The 20,714-nt window shown below is 38.1% G+C and overlaps 1 protein-coding gene across 16 annotated transcripts in view; it reads right to left on the bottom strand.

The window, feature by feature from the left end:
• Nucleotides 1-20,714, bottom strand: part of TRIP12 (thyroid hormone receptor interactor 12) — an 83,923-nt gene that overhangs the window by 20,640 nt on the left and 42,569 nt on the right. For 15 of the 16 annotated variants that reach the window (XM_061452968.1, XM_061452969.1, XM_061452967.1 and 12 more), the window contains 17 exons: nucleotides 13,237-13,342; nucleotides 11,887-12,023; nucleotides 10,870-10,953; nucleotides 9,415-9,510; nucleotides 8,268-8,416; nucleotides 7,944-7,979; nucleotides 7,757-7,852; nucleotides 7,257-7,349; nucleotides 6,958-7,119; nucleotides 5,194-5,262; nucleotides 4,926-5,091; nucleotides 3,967-4,084; nucleotides 3,671-3,827; nucleotides 3,209-3,362; nucleotides 2,442-2,670; nucleotides 1,603-1,721; nucleotides 579-786 (listed from right to left, as the gene is read on the bottom strand). In XM_061452968.1, the coding sequence (XP_061308952.1) occupies nucleotides 579-786; nucleotides 1,603-1,721; nucleotides 2,442-2,670; nucleotides 3,209-3,362; nucleotides 3,671-3,827; nucleotides 3,967-4,084; nucleotides 4,926-5,091; nucleotides 5,194-5,262; nucleotides 6,958-7,119; nucleotides 7,257-7,349; nucleotides 7,757-7,852; nucleotides 7,944-7,979; nucleotides 8,268-8,416; nucleotides 9,415-9,510; nucleotides 10,870-10,953; nucleotides 11,887-12,023; nucleotides 13,237-13,342 (2,179 nt within the window). The remainder of the gene's footprint in view (nucleotides 1-578; nucleotides 787-1,602; nucleotides 1,722-2,441; nucleotides 2,671-3,208; nucleotides 3,363-3,670; nucleotides 3,828-3,966; nucleotides 4,085-4,925; nucleotides 5,092-5,193; nucleotides 5,263-6,957; nucleotides 7,120-7,256; nucleotides 7,350-7,756; nucleotides 7,853-7,943; nucleotides 7,980-8,267; nucleotides 8,417-9,414; nucleotides 9,511-10,869; nucleotides 10,954-11,886; nucleotides 12,024-13,236; nucleotides 13,343-20,714) is intronic. The other variant, XM_061452963.1, reaches the window with a different exon arrangement.

Raw genomic sequence — 20,714 nt, 5'->3', positions numbered from 1 at the left:
CCTGTAAAATAAATGCAAACTGTGTAACTCTGAAGTAATTTATTACCACAAAAGATTTTAATTCTACGAAGTGTTCAAAATGACTGTATTCCAATAAAATAACTTGAGGATGGCTTCTTTTTTATCCTATTTCTAGCAGAAAGGAACCATGCACCATAGCTGTCATTTCTCTGAAAGATTCACTACATAACAGTACAGCTGTTGCTCTTGGCATTCTCCAGTCTATCCCAAACAGCAGATTGTTACATAGCATTACATCATAATTATCAGATCAGTAGTCTTTTTCTTTTCCTTAACACTTCATATAAAATGAGTAAAAACTGCCCATTGATGGCTCCAATACCACTCCATTTCAGCTCCTTAGAGGCAATTACCATAGCAAAATGCAAATGATACTGTTGCAGCCTCAATCAGACAAGACTTAAAAAAATCCACTCAAAAATGAAAACACCCAAAAAACACCCCACACCAAACACCACCACCACCCCGAACAAAAACAAACAAACAAAAAACAAACCACAAAACACCAGAACAACCATCCCAACAGACTGTCTTTCCACAACAAAAAGTGCACTTACCCTTGTGGGCTCAGATCCAAAGAATCCTCCCTGCTGTGTTGTAAGCTAGGAGAGCCCAAATCTGCAGCTGCATTACTGGCAGCAGTGGCTGTTCCAGTACTTATTGTTGTAGTGGTACTCAGTGTTCCTGATCCATTAGTGCATACTTTCGGTGGGCTTGTTAGCAAAGCCTCAGACTCTGCCAAGTTTTTCACTTGGTGCATCACCCCTTTGCAAAAGAAAGGTTTGTTTGGTGGGTTAGTTTGGTTGGGGGGGGGGGGGGTTGGCTGGTTAGTTGCTTGGGGCTTGCTTGATTAGGTTTTGGTTATTTGTTTGGGGGTTTGGGGGGGCAGGGGGTGGTTTTTATTTTGTTTTGGGGAGGAAGGTTTGTGTCAGCAAGGACAAAGAAAGGTGCTTGGAAAGGCAGAAGTTTGTTACTCAAACCTCTGTTTTGACTATGGCAGCAGTGGCTCACCCCACCCATCAATACTAAATTTTAAAAGCAGTTCAATCATTTCTTAAAAAAGTCAACCCGCAAAGTTTCATTAAAAAAAACAAAAACAAAAACCCACGAACAACCCAAAACCCACACACCTACCAAAACTAAAAACAAACATCAAAAAAAACCCAAACCCAAACAAAAAAAACCAAACCCACACACATGACAGCAGCACAAACAGTAGCTAAAAAAACCCAAAAATCCCCAGTAGATTAGGACACTTTCTGCCAGAGATTTGTCCGTTTTGTCCAGTACAACTACCCATGTAATTTCAGCAAGCCATCTTCCACGCATTTAGGAAACTTGTACAAACTTGCTTTAGAATCAGAAAAAACTCAAGCTTGCCTCCTTCAGAATCTTGGCCAGCTCCTCCCCAGTCATATGAGGGAGGACAGCTTGCATGTATTTGCCTTTATTACTGAAGTACGAGATTAATTTTTTACAGCTTGTGGTGGGGGGAAATAAAGCAGTAGATTAAGGATACAGATTCTACACACACATGCTTTTAAAATAGCAAGAAAGTGGGAAGAGGGGAAAAAGATTTACCTTCTCTTCTGAAGTAAACACTAAAAATGTCAGGTAACTTTTGCATTAAAATCTCTGCCATCTGCAGGGCTCCAACTACTATCTTAAGGTCTTGACTTGACAGCATGGAGGCAATATGACTAAAACAAATAATTTATTAGAATTAGATTGGTCTTTTCATTTTTTGCCCCCTTTTTTTTAAAATCAAGCCTGTTATTCTTGCATACATAGAATGGAAACTGAATATAAACACATTTCATTGTGCTTTTGCAAAAGCTATAAATACAGGGACTTCAAAAGTCCTCTTCCTGCCTAAATCACCTTTGCCAAGTTTTACATGTGACAAAGGTGAGTTTTCTTCCTGTAAAGTACATGGTGTTATGTAACTTGGTATTTAAATTAGTCAGTTTATTTTCTAACTGCATCCTTTTATCTAGGTCCCCAATTTTATGGTTTAACATGTAGAAGAGGTTCATGAACAGAACTTACCAGCTGAATGCCATGACAGTCTGTTATTGTTCACATTCTATTACCTCAAAAGTCATCTTGCTCACAGAGTTTATAGTCAAGTTTTAGAAATCAGGAAAACAGTCAATGGTAAAGTTAGACATTGCTAATGCATACAGCCATATAGACAATTTAAGTTTCTAGTAATTACGCCTCCAGTCAGAACCTACTGAAAAGTCAAAGATGCAAAATATTCCATAATAAAGAGCTAGCAGCCTCAGCTTTTGGAAAATAAGGAAGAATTTAAAAGTATTATTTTCCTTGACATAAAAACAAAAAGTTCAAAAATAGTAAGCACAAGTTTGAGTTGTAAATTCAGAATTAGTTTCATTCTCAATGGTTAATGAACCAACCTTGAAACAGCATGGTTTTTCAGCACATCCTTCAGAAGTTCAGCATCAGCAAAATAAATTATCCTAAGAATTGCTCTAAGGCACTTGTGTCTAACAGCAGGTCCAGCTGAAGAACTATATACTTCATAAAGAACACCAAACAGTGTTTTGATAAAGGATTTTGCCAGTTCTGGGTCTTCTTTCATTAGCTGTGCTCGGGCATCATCCTTCTTCATTTCTGAATGTCCACCTGTAAGAAATTGTGCAACAAATCATTGTGTGGTTCTTTGCATCTCTGCTCTGACGATTACTGTCTTTTGTTAAAACTGAATTAGTTTAGCTCTTGACTTGAAAAGATGTAATTTAGGAATCAGAAGTGAAACTGACGGCAAGAATGCAGGTACAAATCATCCTCTTTCAAGGAGTCAATTTTTTTTTTCTTCAATCTTCTTGTATGTTTCTATACAAAAGTAAGAAGTCCTCACACAGTCTTTGTGAAATAAAAGACCTGTATGTACTAAACTGTTTCAGAAAATCCCAAAGCCAGGAATACCTCCAGCTCCCCCCACAATTTAATGCATTTTCAGTTCCCAGGAAAGGAGTTTACATCTTAAAAAGAATACATTTCAACAGTTGTTTTGTTGTAAAGCTGTCTTCAAAAATGTAAATATGAACAGTTTGATTTTCCACAGAAACCATAAGAAACACATGTGAAATAGTAGACTGCTGCATAACCCAGCATAAATTAACCACAGCTATACACCAGGTGTCTCCTAAACTGTACTTACTAGTGTTTGTATTGGCTAAAGGGTTTGGTTTTCGCTGAATGGCACGTGCTGTTCCAGTATCCTCATTTATTTGCTGCATAGAATTAAAATCAATAGTGTAGACACGCCCAAGTGTAGATAGGCTTATCTCATCCTCACCAACCTGATGAGCTGCCTAAAATAAAGGAAGAGTTTAAAGTTAAAACAAAAAACCCAACAAATAGGAACCTATATGAAGAGAGGGGCAACACAGTAGGAAAAACGATGTCTGACAAAAATACAAGAACAGTGATTAAGCTATTCAGGTATTACTGAATGCTGAAATACTGCCATATTACAACAGGAGGTTTGAAGAAACTTGTGTTTCTTATTCAGAAAGAACAAGGCTGATATTTTCAGAACCATAAAGAACACACTCAATTCCCTATACAACCACATGCATATTCTGAAAAATGTTACCGCAAAAGTGTGTGAAATTATTACCTCTATTATTCGACTATCAATCCTGTTATAGGGATGCCAGAGGCCCCTGTCATCTCGCCACTGCCATATTGCACCATCTGTATTTTGTGCATTTCCTTTCTTCAGCATAGTATCAACAGCAAAGATGCCCTCTTTTGGCAGGCAAGGCATCAGTTCACTGCAAAGAACATTAAAACAGTATTTTACTAGAAGTATTAATAAGTCTACCTAAGCTGAAACATGTTTATCTACATTTCAGAAAAATCAGGGATTTTAACATATCAACCAGACCCAAAACCCAGGGCTGCATAACTTACCAGATAAGAGAAGTAAGCTCATAAAGTTCTTGAGGACTTCGTGGAACAAGGTCAATTTGTTCTTGACAACTCCCATTCGAGGCTCCACAAAGGAGGAAATGAAGCGTTTCTGCAATGTCTATAGAAATTATTACTCATGAGACTGCCCATATCAGAATATAGACTCCATTTTGTGCTGGACACTGTGAAGTCACAGTGAAGAGATGGACACTGCCCGAAGTAAACAAACAGTAAGACAAAAGACATCTGTTTGAATGTTAAGAAGTGTGTTTGTTTTCAGGTCCGGGGTATGTGGGGTTTTGTTTTGTTGGTTGCTTTGGGGTTTGTTTGGTGTTGGGTTGGGGTTTTTGGTTGTTTTTTTTTTTGTTGGTCTTTTTTTTTTTTGAGGGGAGTTGGTTTGTGGCTTGCTTTTTTAGGTTTTTTGTTTTGTTGTTTGCTTTCCTTTAAGGGACATCTAAGGAGGAAATATCACTCAATATACAGGGCACTGAAGAAAGCAGAGGAACATATATGGCAGTTGAAGTAACAAGTCAAAATTTATGACACTAAAAGAAGAAAATGAACGAGAACTAAGACAGCTACACAACAGTTACTTTTCTTAATGTTTTATCTTAGAAAAAGTTCTTAAAAATCATAAGTTTCACCCACCTAGTAAAGACTACAAAAAGAATTATTCAACTTGTGTTGGAAGGAGAGTAAATTGTACAGCTAAGGCTGAAAGTTAGGCAAACACTCCACTGACAACAGCTAGAGACAGGAAAGGGGAGAAAAAACCCTTACAAAGTGAAAAAAAGAAAAATTTCAATGAGATTAACTGATTTTTTTATCTCAGGGAGGCATAGTAAAAGTGAAGAACACTAAGAATGCAACATTTGTCTAATCAAGTGTACAGGGTTTCATACTGGCTGTAGACATTAACTTAAATAGGTCCCCAAGAATATGGAAGAGTAAGAACTCACTTTGCTTCATAAGTTGGACTGCAAGTGTAGGGCAATTGGAGCACATTAAGGAAAACATGCGCACCACCATGATGAACATTCCGGAGCTCAGGATAGGAGGTGTCACTACCAGGAGTTGCTGGATATTTGTTAACAAGTCCTTGGAAGCAACCTGCTGGAGCAAGTTCTTCAGGAGGGAACAGCAAAATTGAAAACATTAGTATTTGAAAGGTAAGCTCTTAGGAGAAACTGAAGAAGGGAAGAAGGAAACAAAAACCCACACCCTTACCTCCTCATGCTGGAAGTTGTCCACTAGCCTTGCGAAACACAGACAAGTGCTTTCAACAGACTTTTTGTCCTATTATAAAAAATATATACATATATATATTTGCTCAAATTAAAATGTCTGAATTTCCATCAGATTACCCTGTCATTTTGAGGCATTCATAATTTTTTCCAAAAAGGTCAGCTGAATCACATTTTACAGGATATTATGGCTCTGAATTTTAAATTCATTGATACAGTCTAAACTGACCTCCTGATATGGCCGTGCTCCTGCATATTCCCTGGGAAACACCTCACACTTGCAATACAAATACCTTTAGGGACCTTTAGAGATGAATAAATGGATTTATAATATCATTTTTGGATTCTAAAAGGAGGAAACAAAATGGAAGAGAACTACAAAGCCAAAGGAACAGGAAATATAGGTAAATGAATGATGGCTTGACTTCACACATGAAGCAGGAGTAATGTGATAAGCAGGAGTGAAGCAGGAGTGACAATAAGCATAATAAGCAGGAGTGAAGGCTACTGTTCTACAGACTACATGAAGCCTGACTTTTATAAACATGAGGAGCAGCCAAGACAGCAAAAACAAATACACCAAGATAGCAAACATTCCTCTAAAAATAGTTCTAATTAAAAGTTCACTGAAACTATCAATAGAAGTCCCCCAGAACATAATAAAGCACTTTTACTGTAAAGGCTGGCTGAATTGTGGAAGAGGGTGCCTGGGAAGGTTAAGTCAACTGAACATGCTCCTGGGCACTCTGTGCTAGTTGACCATGCTGAAGCAGATAACTGAGAGGTCCTTTCCAACCTCAATTATCCTTTTAAGAGCTAACTCAAGATTGTATTTTTCCTGCCAGAAAAACTCCACTTCAAAATTTCTAGACATCTTACTTTTGTGGGCTGTAGCTTCTCTTCAGAGAGCAGGAGTCAGTACTTGTCGCTACTACTATTGAGAATGGTGCTTCCCATTTCCAAAGCACCATCTAAAGCCAACATTTGACTTCTGTGAAGATGCCTCAGAGACTCAAGTAGTCTCTCAGCAAAAAGATGTTGGCAAAATTAAGAAGAGCACAAGAAAACAAAAACATTACCTGGAATCTTCCATTTAGCTGCATTTGTAAAGGAACAAAATATTTTCTCCTTTTCCCCATTTATAACAGGGATCTGTTAACCAAGGAGTATGTCCAAATCTCTTTTGGTGCCACAGTCATTGTGAGTGCTCATTTATGTAGCTGCATTGCAGGACAGGTAGATCTTAGGAGCCCCATGATTTTGGATTCATCACTTAAAACTAGTGTGCAAGAGTAGGAATTTCATTTCTATAAAAGCCACAAGCTCTCCCAAAAAGTCATGAGTGAAGGGGAAGGGTGTGTGAAAGGATTGAAACTGAAGCTTGTATGAGTTTGAACAGGAAGGGAACCTTGTAATCCCTCTGTTAAAGAAACAGAACAGTAACACTACTGGATTTCCCTCTTACAGGGCAACAAGGATTACAAACCCGTTATTATTCATGCCCTAAATTAATTTATCTCATTTTTCAAAATTAATAGGGATGTCATGAATCCTTACAGTACATTTACAAAACACAAAAAGTCCATATGAATGTTAGACTATCACAACTTGACAGTATAGAAACTCTTAAGGCAATTACCACATTGCAAAGCAAAATGATACCCAACAAAGAACTAGATACCTGTAAGCAACTTTATACTACTTACAGGTCAAAATCACAACTTTTCATTTTATAATAGATTCTTACCTGATGGGTTAACCTTTGTGTAAGCAGTGGCAAAGAGTCTGCCACAAAGTGAAACTCATCAGGTGTTATACTCTGGCAGCAGTTGGCAGCAATAGCTAGTGCATTCCTCTGTGCATTTATACTGAAGAATTCCAGATACAGCAAACAGTCTGCCAACCCACCCTATAATAAAACAAACAAACATTATTACTCTCAGTACTGCTAAGAATCACAGAAACTCTTCCTATTTCATCTTCACAGAAGATCAACAAGATGTAGAACTACTAGAGGTAAAAGTGCTTTCTTCTTTTTTTACTTACTGCCTGCAGAATGGCTTTACTATGCCTGCGTGATAACATCTCCAAAGCTGTAAGTGCCTGCTCTGCCACATCAATGCACTGAATAACTTGCAGCTACAAGAAAACAAGAAAGCATGTAGATCAATTTCTAAACCAGTATGTAAGAATAACAATCTTCATTAACACATGGACAATTAGCCTGTACTAAGACACATACACTAATGCAGCTGCACTACTGGATGTAATCAAGCTAGCCAATAAAAAGCTAGATCAACTATGTAGCTACTCAAAGAGTTACCAGTTTTTATAATTACACAGTATCTTTGTGATACCAGACAAAGTTCTCAGAGAATCAGATATGTTTACTCTGTAAGACCCTCATTGAAAAGCACTGTTTTTAAAAGCTTCTCACGCATTATCTTATAAGCTATGGAGACATTTTCTTAATGGTATGTGCTAAAACTAAAACAAAAGATAAAAACCCCTCAGGTAAGTTTAACACCGTTTTGATTTCATTTTACCTTTTCCAAGAAGACAGGAATTGCATCTACCACTACAGCAGATGACCTGGGAAGTGCTTCCATCATGTATGTTAAGGCCCGACATGCATGGTTCATCTATTAAGCATACAGATATTTGTTTTAAAATACAGATGATACTCTTTTGTATTTAAAAAAAAAAATCTCTTAAATATTACAGATCACTTACAATGTCAAAGTTGTGCTCCATCTGCAACAGCGTTATCTGTTAAAAAAAAAAATTGTTAGTTTTGTAAAAAGTACCTAAACATCTACATAAGAAGGGCACAAATCAGCATTGTAACTTTTGACTCAGGACTTGGAATTTTCAAAAGACCTAGTACCACTTCTTGAGCCAATTAAAAGAATTAATAAGAGTATCAAAATTTAGCAAAACATGCCCTCAAAAACCAGATAAGATACACATATAATTGAGACTATATAATAAATAATATTTAAGCAAGGTATTGAGTAAAATATATCCTCCAATAGAAATATGATATTTAATTTTTACCAAAGCTGGTACAACACTCTTTACTGGAAATCCTCCTAATGTTTCTTCATTTCCCATTACCAACAGCTGGCACATCTCAATCACTGCCTGGAGTTGCTGACTTTCATCAGTGGCTTGGAGACCTTGTAAAAGCTGTTGGGCTTTAGAACCTAGATAGCCAGGAAAAAAAAAAAAGAGTAGGAAAGAAGATATTAGAAAACATAAGTGTTCAAGGGAATTGTTATGTTATACTTCTGCCAGAGTGGAAGACCAGAGACAGTTTGTTTTCCTCTGTACTTGTAGTTTCACTTCCTTTCCCTGTCATAAGAAGGGGGGATAGGAAAGGGAGGCAAAAATCTCACTCTTGGCTGTCTTTCCAGTGCAGACTGATCAGCACAAGGAGTCCACCACACTGCTCACCACAGCCATCTTGCCAACCTATAGCAGGTATCAGAACTCACACCACTCCACCTTCATTAAAGCAAAGGACTTTTCAACACACCCCCTGGATATTAAAGCACATGGAGTATCCGTGAGACCCCATCCTCCTCTTGGCAGGCAGTGTAACAGGGCGCCTTCGGCTCTCCTCAGAAGCCAGACTTGAACTAGAAGGTACAAATGCACCTGCATAATGCAGGTGTGGTGGAACAAGACTAAGGACCCATGTTCTCTCACTGACTTGCCTGGAGTCAGTTATTTATCTGAAACTTAAAAACACTTTTGAAACTATGAACAACATACCTTAGAACTGACATCTCCTAGAATTTTAAGCTAAATTAAGCATTTGTTTAAAGCTAGCAAAAACCCAAGGTTATTGGACAGATCTTTTGTTAAGCAGCCCATCATGCAAAAGAAAAACATAAGGAAGGGGTGAAAAGACAAGAATCCTCCCTTCCCCACCTAGAAAGAATATTAAGATACTCCCCCCGCCCAACAAAAAAAAAAAAAAGGAAAGAAATAAAGCTAAAGCAAAGTCCTCTTCCGTATAGGAAGACAAGCAAATTAATATTGTTGACCAGAGGTCTAGCACTAACATAACATACACATATCCAACACATAAAATACGTTAAACTATGAAGCTAATACAAATATTAGCATTTACTAGTGGCTGAATTCTACTAGTCTGGAAGTGGAAAGAATTAAGTCAAATTAGACAAACTTTGCTTACTAGCTCCACTTCCAATTGTCCTGTGGAAGAGCTGCGACATCCGAGGACCAAGAGGGCCAAACAGGTGAGGAGGAAGACCCCTAGCCTCTAATAGAGCTAAAAGTAAACAGAGGATAACAGCCATTGTCAAAGCTTCTATGTATATTTTTAAAAGTTTAAATTCCATGATGTTATAATTTAAGACTACCAGAATTTTGATACTTTAAGAAAGAGTCAGAATTAGATGACTGCAGCTACGTCGATTTCTTAAAAACATCAAATAGATGACCTTTAAGGAACAAATGACTCTTTTGTATGCATCAGAGCATGAAGGTCCTTTAAGAAGTCACCCACTGAGTTTCCAGTCACACATTTCGCACAACAAACCTGGTCTATTAGATCATTATAAGTCTAGAGCTAAGTCTAGCAAATACACCAGACTAATTTCAAATCTGAGCTACACAAAACAGGTTAAGCATATAGCTACATTTTCAGGACCTGAATGGCACTGTAAGTCTGGAAAAAAGTGACACTGAAAAAACCCTTTACTTGCTGATAAGCAGAAGAGTGGGAAAACTCTGCTAGATATTAGGGTTTCCTGGTTTTGTTCTTGAACACTTTTCAGTAGTGTTGCTTAGAGGTAGACTGGACTGAGTGATTCTGATTTTTGATGTAGCAAGCATGACTACTGCTGATCAATACAATAATGATTAATAGTATAAAACAATTTAGCTCAATATTCCCAATGCATACCTATGTTTACTGAGGATTACAAGCAAGTGAACTAGTAGTGACACAGCGCTCATATCCAGATTAACTGAAAAATGTCATTTGCAAGACAAATCCTGATTTGAGAACTCCTTGCAAGGTAGTTGCAAAATCATTTAAAACAGTTGCAAACTGGACATGCAAACTGAATTTATACCTGTCTCTACTCTCAGGTTTTGAGACACCTCAATCCTTTAGTTCAAGCACAAAAGCAAGCATTTTAAGAACATTTATATTTTGTCTGGTCAAAGCTTACAGCAACATGGGTATCAACGACAAGCACAAAAAAATGTTATCCAGAAGCAGGCAGAGTAACAGTAGGCCTAATCTGGCCTGTCAGCTTAAAACATTCCTGCAAAGACTTATTTTCATGTTTGAGCTCACACACTTAATAGGACTGAGTTCAGTTCTCTCCCCCCCACCTCCTCCTGAAAAGTCATGAATAGTGTAATACACCATGTAAGTGAAGGACACTTTGCTACCCCCTCCAGACATCATTTCCAAATTCTTGCATCTTCAGCAAATTAAGGCTTGTAAGCCCATACTTCAGAACTACCATAACAAAGAAAATACAGCCCTTTCATTACATATAATACAGAAATTTCCTCACTACATATACTACAGATTTTTGGGTAGGTACCACTATTTATAGGCTGCAAAGAAAATAAAAAAATAAACAAAAGAATAGTAAATTAGCAACTTTTATACCTTGTAGTCTTCCCATCTCAGAATCATCTGACTCACTTTCTCCAGAGGTTGTCATACCTACAGCTCCAGCAACAGAACTAGAAGCTAAAGAAAGAAAAAGATTAATGCAAGTTACATTGCCTTTAAAGCTACAAAATCCATATCAATTCCACCATCAAGGAAAATGTTCACCATCTCTGCATTTAATACTGCCACCCCCATACTCTTGTACAATTGTCACTTTAAATAGATCGGTCTACAGGTCTAATACTTCCCAAAGGCTGAAGAGAGAGGTTATATCGACACAAGACAAGGGAAAAAAAGAAAAAAAAAAAAAAACAGCTACATCATCAAATTGTCTTTCAAAGACATCTACATGTATCCTTGGTAAATCTACACTTTTCTTACTTGAGTGCAAGGCTGCACTTAGTTTACATTAATTCTGAGGTTTTGTACTGCTGTAGCTAGCTTTAAGCAGAGCATAACTGCTGGAAAGTAACTTTGAACTCACTATTGATTAGGACCACACGATAAAATTAAGTACCACACAATCAGACTGTGCAAGTAATAATATTTAACTTGGTTACAAATTTCTCCAGTACAGACATGTTTGCAATTTCAACAGAAAACTTGCAGAAAATTTATGAGTGTAAATGAAAGAACTTTTACAGGTAAATGCATGCTTTCTGTATTCTGAGCAGTTTGGTGTCTCTTCAGTTGGCAGTAATTTATTTAGCACGAGCTGAAGTTACTTTTAAGAAAAACCAACTGTAGATGCTGAAAACTAAAGTGTAGTTTATCAGATGTAGTCTGGAGACTACAAAAAAATTGTAACTGAAACACATACCAGATATCCAAGAAATCAGATTCAAAAGTAAAGGCCTCTCTCACTCAAAAACCTTCAAGAATTATTTACCAGCTGTACCAGCTTAAAGAATTTCTACCCACAATTTAATTTATTTAATTATTTTTTAAAAGTGATAAAAATTTTCTATCAGCATCTGTACTAGAAGTGCTTCAGCTGGAATTTCTTCTTACCTGCAGCACCCTGGGGAGCCTCATCTGTACGCGCAGCTGAAGAGTTAACTCCATCCTGGTTGTTGTCAGGATCAGCCATCTTCTCCTGTCGGCGAGCTTCAGCTGCTCCTCTTTTGCCCAGGCCAGAGCCTCGCCGACTAAAGATTCAAAAAACAAATTTTCAGACCTTATTATGCAAGACAAGAGATTTATTAATGTGAGACTACTCAGAACCACATAACATTTATGTAGACCACTACCACAAAGCTGCACAAACTATCAGGTTTACATATGAATCAGTCTTCACAAAATTATCCATCTGTTCTTTACCCTCACTGGCCTGCACCATGGTGTTAATTTGTTTACATCCATTATAGCTAGGACCTTACATTATTCTAGTAGACTGCTTTGTCTTGAAGGGTATATAACTGTAAAAATGAGCAAGGACTAAAATGATGGCTAGTTACAAATCACATTTAGGTCTGATGACAGAGTGACTATCTTTAAAGGAAGTTCTGAACTACTGAAAGCACAAAGAACTGTGATGATAAACCTGATTTTCAGTGCCAAAAAAAGTTTGAGGGAACAAGCCTTTTTAAATTTGGTGGGGTTTTTTTAAAACACTACTGTCATCATCACTACAAATATATATGCCTACAAAGTAGATAGTCAAATTCAAATGTACACTTGACAACAGAATCAGACTTCGGAACCTTTTTTTATGGCATGGAAAAGGAAAAAGTTTTGCAGAGATTACTAAATGTAGTTTAGGCTTAAGAAAAAAAGAAAACTTGTTAAGGCGTCATAAGTCTAGCTTCACAATACATGCAACTACAAGAATTTTTTGCATCAGAGGACTTTCCCTTCCAATTTAATCTACCAGCTGTTTAAAATTATTAATTCAGAGCTATTTTTTCCCTGCATCAGAAAGTATTTAAGTACTTAGACATTTGTAGTGTTGTTCAGATACAGTTGCTGACAAGCTTAGTCAGCTTAACTATGTACACTATTGAAACAGACTCCTGCATGGTACTATGAAATCTTTATTTTTCAGAATAGTCATCTATTTTATTATCCATGATGGACAGCAGTTTAGCACTCTGTGTTTACTGTCTTTTTAAAAACACTTCCCTAAGAAAGGATTACTTAAATCTGTGGTACTGTCTCTGGATGTTTCCTAGCCTCCACCCTACCAACTGAGGTGATGGCTCTCCATGACACTGCTGTACAGAGTAAACCAGAAGGCCTGAAAAAGCTACAGCTACTTCTAACAATAGCAAAGAAAGAGATAGACGGGCCTGTTTTCATGCCTGAAATTGACATTAATATCAATCCACTGCAGTCATCACATTTCATTATCCAAAGTTTTACCTGGTGCTAGCACAGGAGCCCGTGGTCTTTTGCCGTGTGCTCCGCCGCAAACTGGGGAGCTCAGCAGGTGGTGATTCACTGCGCTTCTTTGTAGATTTTCTCAGACCTATGTAATATGTAAAAGAATTGAGAGTAAATCAGTCTTTCAATACACAACAGTTCTACGAAGAAATGAAACTTCTGTGTACAGGAAACTTTAATGCAGAAGAACAGCTTCTATGTAAGAAGCACAATAAGCCCATCAGCTTTTAGTTGCCTTACACCAAGCTGCTCTACCAGTAAAAGAAAGGTTCAGATATTTACTTTTACTCCTTAAGTAATATTAGACATACTGAACGCAAACTTGTTACCTAGACACTTTTTCCTAACCTACACATTATAGTTACAGAACAGCTTCCAAGTTTCTCATGATACACAGTTTTCACATTACGAAATACAAGTTTATTATTCCCACACATCAACAGTCAAAACACTTAATATGCATTACCTTTATCTTTAGAAAGGATAAAAAAAAATAACACTGCAGGAGAAGGCAGCTGTGGTTGCATCTGTTTTCCCCCACCACAAAGTAAGCCTGTGCACATAAACTCACCACTAGCTGAATCATATTATTTTAAGTCAGTTTTATTCAGATTAGTATGGCTTTACAATAACTGCCTTAACCCAAAACCATGCTCCCCTCCAGGAGTCAAGCACTGCCAGTGCCGAGATCTGTCGTATGTAGTATTTGCATTATTCTTTTACCTACATCCCTTCAGCCCCTATCACTGTCATAAGGTCTTCCTTGATGCAAATAATCAAGCATATCTTCACAGCATTGGAAAAGGAGTTCTCAAGTTTTTTATTTTGGAAGTATTTGCATTGTTGAAGACTGACTTAACTGGTATTAATTCACTCTAGGTTATGAAGCCATTTTTCTGATTACATCCCACTGCATAACCAGGTAAATCTTAAACACACAATAAACCTACACAGTACATTTTCAGATGATGAACAAGCTTACTATCAGGTGAAATATCCCGTAACATCTTCTGAACTAGTAGGCTGATAATGAAAGTGTCAAAAAAATTAAAATCCTTGAGGCTCAGCTTGGCATTTTAGTCATGTGTCTCCCCACCCCACATCTGCAATAAATAAATGAGAACCCCATAGCATTCAATTTAGGCATACTATTACTAGAACAGATGTAATTAATTTCAAGAAGATGAGAAAGTTAGATCACTGCTCCCTCTTCTGACAACAGTTCAGAAATAAAACCTATTTAAATGGGCAATGGTTTTGAGAACAGTACATATCAAACTGGCTCCTGTCTATCTCCTTAATCCTAAAGCATTCCAGGAATGCTGAGTTGTGATATCAAGGGATGAAATGGTAACTATGCAGCTTCTGACTGGATATTTAACAGAAAAGGGAAAGTGATCTGAAAAGCCATTACTGACTGTCCTGGGTTCAGCAGCAGCAGTCATTTTTTTCTCCTTCTTGGTAGCTGGTGCAGCACTGTGTTTTTGACTTTCAGCCTGGGAACAGAGCTGGTAACAATGATGTTTTGGTTTGGCCAAGGACTTTGTGAGCCTCATGCTCTGCCAGGGAGGAGGGGAAGCCAGGAGGAAGCAGAGACAGGACACCTGACCCAAACTGACCAAAGAAGTATTCCATACCACAGCACGTCATGCCCAGGATGTAATGGAGACTTACCCAGAAGGGCTGGGGGACTGCAGGGTTGGACTAGGTATCAGTTGGTGCTTGGTTGGGCTGGGGGGAAGGGGGCAAGTTATAGGTTGGCTGGTGGTGAGGTGTTGTATTCTCTTCCCTTGTTATTTCCTTTATCATTATTATTATTGGTGGTACCAGCAGTGGTTTGTGTTATACCTTAGTCACTGGACTGTTCTTATCCCAAACCATAGGAGTTACATTCTTTCAATTCTCTCCATCCCTCCAAGAGCAGGGAGGAGGGATAGGGAAGGGAAGAAAGAGGGGAGGGGGAATAGAAACTGCATGGCTGACTGGGTTTAAACCATGACACTGACCTAACCATTAGTCTGTCCTTTCAAACACAATACTGTATTTGACCCAGTAACACAATGCTGCGTGCAGCTCAGTTCCATGCAGGTAAAGGTTAATCTGATATTCATGCATTTACTACATACCTGGCTTACTAACTGAAGAAATTTGGCAACCTTAAGAAAAATATGGTTCTGTATTTAATAGCCACCAAGCAATGAAGCAAAGCAGACCAACCAGTTGAATTTTCAGATGGTCTGTCCATATGGAAGAAAACACATAACTTTTTCAAATACTCAAAAAACAGTGGCATTTTTACTACATATGTTTTCAAACCAAAAGATTTAAGTTGAAGTTTCTACAACATAAATATACAACGACCCCAACCCTATTTACCTACAGTAAGATATTTTCAGCGGCAGAGGGGAGGGGAAGGAGTGTGTCATAAAGTATATACAAAACAAGCCTGAAACAGTTGCAGCAGTATTTCATGCCATAAGCTTCCTAAGTACAACAAGATACAACAGAACACCCCTCTTAGCTGGTTGTATTCTACACTAGAAAGCACATGCTTTAACTGGCACTGGGTACAGCACTATTTCACTCCACAGGTAACATGTTACCACTGAGTTCACCTTACATACATGGAAAAAGTAAGCTACCCCGAACCTGTAACAGCCATGGTGAAATTCTAAGCGAGATGTACTTTAGCTTGACATTTAGAATAGTAAGTTAATCACCCTATTATAGTAGAGTTCACTGGAAAAATACACAAATGTTTTAATTCTTTATGTCAGCACACCACTTACCACTTCGAATCTGTGGGTACTCATTTTCAAGTAGTTAGACCTAAATATTAAATAACTCCATACCAGCTTAGCAATAGTGTATCAATGAGACACCACACAAGCATTCAAATGAAGTAAGACTGCCTTAACTTGTATCAAAATCAGATTTCTCTTAAGGGCAAAGGTTTCACAAAGCAGCAGAGCTTACTGTTGTTTAACAGTATGAAACACTAGCTCATGACTTACTCACCCCAAACCAATTCTAAAATGCACAAAGTGCACACCCGATACACACTTTCCTGTTCCGTAAGTATTCTGTCAGTTTGTTGAGCTGAGCTTGCTTAACACAGGTCAGATGAGCACAGATACCATGAACCAGTAAGGCAATGAAGCTGTGAAATGGGTTGTCCTTTCCTTTAAATAATTAAATTAGCTGAGCCATCTCTTCAAACTGAATTCATAGAATTATGGAATGGTTTGGGCTGAAGGGGACCTTACACACCATCCAGTTCCAACCCTCCTGCCACGGGTAGGGACACTTTCCACTAGACCAAGTTGCTCAAAGCCCCATTCAATCCACCCTTGAACACTACCAGGGATGGGGCAGCCACAGCTTCTTTGGGTAACCTCTGCCAGTGCCTCACCATGCTCAAGGTGAAGAATTACCTCACTAAGAGGATTTTAGAGAATTTAGAGATGCCCATTTACACCTTGGTGGACAAACTCCATAATACATCACAGCTTGAGCACCCAGAAAAATCAATCTCATTTTCTCCTGCTGCTCAGAAGAATGTTCTGCTTCTCAGATCTTTTTGCACGTTTCTCTTTTCCCAAGTCTTCACTTCTCTACCTCTGCATATGCCCTAACATCATCCTATTTGCATGCTAAACACTCACATTAATGACTCAGAAGGAAAACAGACCCAAACAGGCTAAACCTGAAACAGTGCAACCTAACAGAAATCAAACAACAACAACAAAAAAGTCTTAAGAACGTATTCACACTAAAGTGTGTTTACCGGTCAGCTTCTTTTTTTAAAGGCATTTTTCAGCTGTGTGAGAGGACCAAGTTCTGAATGCAGCCATACTGCATTCACTTACTTCAAGTATTATCCAAGCCAAAACAAAGTTAGTCAAACTTTCACAGTCCATAACCTGGAAAGCCCTTTATTTGCAGTTCAAAAAGATAATCAGTAGAGATGAACTTGCTAGAACTGGAAGTTTAGACTTCAGATTGTCAATATTGGGCCACTCTCCTGCAATAAAGATGGTGAAAATAGCTGCAGCAGGGGAAGGCAAGACAGTTTCCTGTTATTTTAATGCTCCACTATTCCCCTCCCTCAGTACCAGCCCAGACATCCCCAGCTCTTGATTACAGCCCTACAGAGCCCATCACTGCAATTAAACCAAGTATCTCCAAGCTAGTAATCTATTTCCTCCACCCTAAATCCACAATTCTAAGGCTCAAACTACCATCACACAGACAGCACTCTTGCCCACAGTCCCAAATAGACTAATTTAGACCTATTTTCAGATTCTTTTCTCCCTCACCTCTGCCAAATCCCTTGAAGCCAGAAGTTACACCATTCCTGCTCTGTGTTCACCTTCAGGTGGCTTTTCTGTGTATCCCAATAAACTTTCCTGCTAGCCCCCCCCACCCCCAAATCGTAAAGTGTTAGGTAGAGGCTTCTCAGTCAGGAGCAGCTACCCTAAGCTACATTGCTCTCAGCACTGTCTCAGCCATCACTGTCAACTTCCTTCCATTTAAGGGCCACAAGAAACTACACAAAGGGCAGCAGAGATTTCCCTAATCAAGGTTGGGTTTTTATCCTTACATAATGAGTAAGCTGACCTGATCTGTAATATTTTAAAAGCCCCTACAAAATATAGGGCTTGAAAGGGGTGTAAAAATAGTCACATCAAACAAGAGGGCAAAACAAGAAACTTGCTTCCTCCCCATCCCTGTCAAGAAATACTCAGCTACAAAAAAAAAAAAAACAAAAAAAAAACAACTTTGGTCTAGTCTGTTTTTATTCTTCCAATAAATTCTATAGCTGTTTTTCAGTGATGTCACTGCTCAGTTAGACTGCTGTGTAGCTGAGGACTCCCAAGAGTCACCTTGGCTGCATATAACACCTATTAATTATCCAGTGAGGACTGCATAAGAAACCTCAAGGTATACCCCTACAACATCTGAGGCAACCCCATCTCTCCTCATTCTTCTCATCAGCAGAGCAAGCCAGCTCAGCTCTTCAAGTTCTTCCTTCAGAGATCACAACTACTAATCACTCTTGTACTTCCTGAACTGCAATACCCAAAAGTGAACAGCATTCTATTTCTACACATAAGTCTAGTGGAAAGTGTCCCTACCAATTGCAGGGGAGTTGGAACTACATGATCTTTAAGGTTCCTTCCAACCCAAACCATTCTATGATTCTATGTTCATCAGAATCATCTTCCCTCTTCTCCCACTTTCCTTCCTAGAACCACTCCCCCCACACACATTTTTTTCCCAAAAATTTTTTACAGCTCCTTACAGAACTATGTTTGTATGTTTATTTATCTTTCACTAATTCTGTATTTCAAACTTCTTCAAACATCTCTTTTATACCATACCACTACACAAGCCTACAGAGTTTTAGCTTTCACCTTCTACACTGGATTACTATGATTTCTAAGGACATGTTTCCAGGCAGAGGGGTGTACACCTCAGCAATTTAATCTAAACCACTGTTTCCCTTACTACTTCAGAAAGCCTCAGTGTATTAATACTTGTGTGAAAAATTACCTACTTGTGCTCCCTAATCCTCTAAGGGTACTAGTGTGCTACAGAAAATAAATTTTAACTTACTCATTCTTCCTTAAAAACCTACCCTGGACATATTTTCTTGACAGTTCTCAGTGTTATCCAAAATTGTTACCATATTTCAAATTTGCCTCAGTATTTTTGAGTTAGTGACACTGCATGGCAGACAAGTGGGTTGTTTTTTTTTTTAAAAAGGGGCTAGAGCTAACAATAGTCACTATTAATCCCAAAATCACTTCAATCTGTTGTCACAGAGCTCTAACACACTATTTGAAACACTGACACTATTTTTAAATATCAGTTTAACACTTTTCTTCTACTCCGAGTTCTTACTCTTACTGATATTCAGTACAATCACTTACTCTGATCTAAGATTTTCAATACAAAAAAACACTGTAATAAATTTTGCTGTAATTTACAGTAAAATAAAGAGGCATTAGACATTTTAGGCATCTTAGCATCACCTGTTAGTACCTCCCTCCCCAAACTGGGATGCCAGCTAAAGTAACTTTAACCTCTACCAAGTCTTGAAATGTCTCACACCATGCTTTGTGCCCCTTACCAGGGACACATATACATACACACACTCCCATTCAAATCCATAACATCTTGGTTACGTGACATATACTCAAATGTATTAGATCAACTCAAGTTTATCTTTTTGCAAAAGATGACTTTCAGGTCCTGGAAGAGATAAAGCTAGTCAGGCTGGCTTTCCCAGTACATTCTTTGTAGAGACAGATTAGGCTCATATTCCTAATGCTGTTTTTTAAGCTACTCAACACACACTCCCCTTACATTATGCCATCCCACCCTTCCCGTTCTCACCCCTTGGTGAAGTTTTGTAACTTGTCAAAAATTACTCTGCCTTCACCTTCTTGCTGTTCACTTGTTGGAAACAAATTTTCTCTCCTCCCTGTTGTTTTTCATCATAGCCAAGAAGTTGCCTATAACGAGGACAGTCCCAGCTAGTAACTTGCTGGTTGATACCATTCTTGTGTGATTCCTTCCCACTTCCCCCTCAGTCCATCCTAAGCCAATTCAGTGGGCTTTTGTCTGGATTTCATCACCCAAAAAGTCTTGAACCATGGAGCAAGTAGATAAAGCCTTACTATAAAGAAAGTAACTTCTCCCCCCTTCCCCAATGCCATTCTTCATCAATTGTGTTAGATCATTACAGAATTAATACTCCAGTCCATAACAAGCTTGTTAGGTCAATTAAACTTATTTTGATTATACAGGAAGGCATCCAGTTGCTCTTGTTTATTTCCTGCATTAGTACTTGCTATAGACACGCCACAGTTGTTAGAGGCTACTCCTGTTCATGTCTGGTTAAAGGAAAAACCATAAGCAAGATAGGAATCCAACTTTTTAAATGAAGTTTTAGAGAATACATGCTATAAATAAATCACAGTACACAAAGGCAGAATAATGATTTCAAAGAAATTTTGTTCAAGGCAACATTGCTACAAGCATATCTGCACACTACAAAACAAATGCTCTGCTTGGAAGCAGCCTGTACTTCTCAGTGACAATGTCCAAGAACTGCAACTGCTATTCAAATTCAGCATCAGAGGACGTATTTTGTAAGAACAATTTAAAAGATAAATTTACTAACATTCCAGGCACTAGGTACACTAGGTTTAGAAGGCTGCTTTTCTTAAAGTAAAATCACAAGATATTCTCACAGTAAGGAAAAACTAGGAAAGTGGACTTGCAACAAGAAACTGCATTATCTACTTGTTTTCCAGCATTTACCATTCCCACTTCATGACAGAAAGCTTAAGAAAATAAGAAAAAGAAAAGTCTAACAGAAGGAATACACTCAAAGTTTTACAATGTGTGTCCCCACCAAAACATGCAATTATTTTGCATATTTTTAA

The sequence above is a fragment of the Pezoporus flaviventris genome, unplaced genomic scaffold (assembly GCF_033815535.1).
Source record: "Pezoporus flaviventris isolate CSIRO_AGI_PZ_B2104156 unplaced genomic scaffold, CSIRO_AGI_Pfla_v1 ptg000013l, whole genome shotgun sequence".
Classification (NCBI taxonomy): domain Eukaryota; kingdom Metazoa; phylum Chordata; class Aves; order Psittaciformes; family Psittacidae; genus Pezoporus; species Pezoporus flaviventris.
Note: the sequence above shows the minus strand (reverse complement) of the source record. Positions and strands in the feature narration are given on the sequence as shown.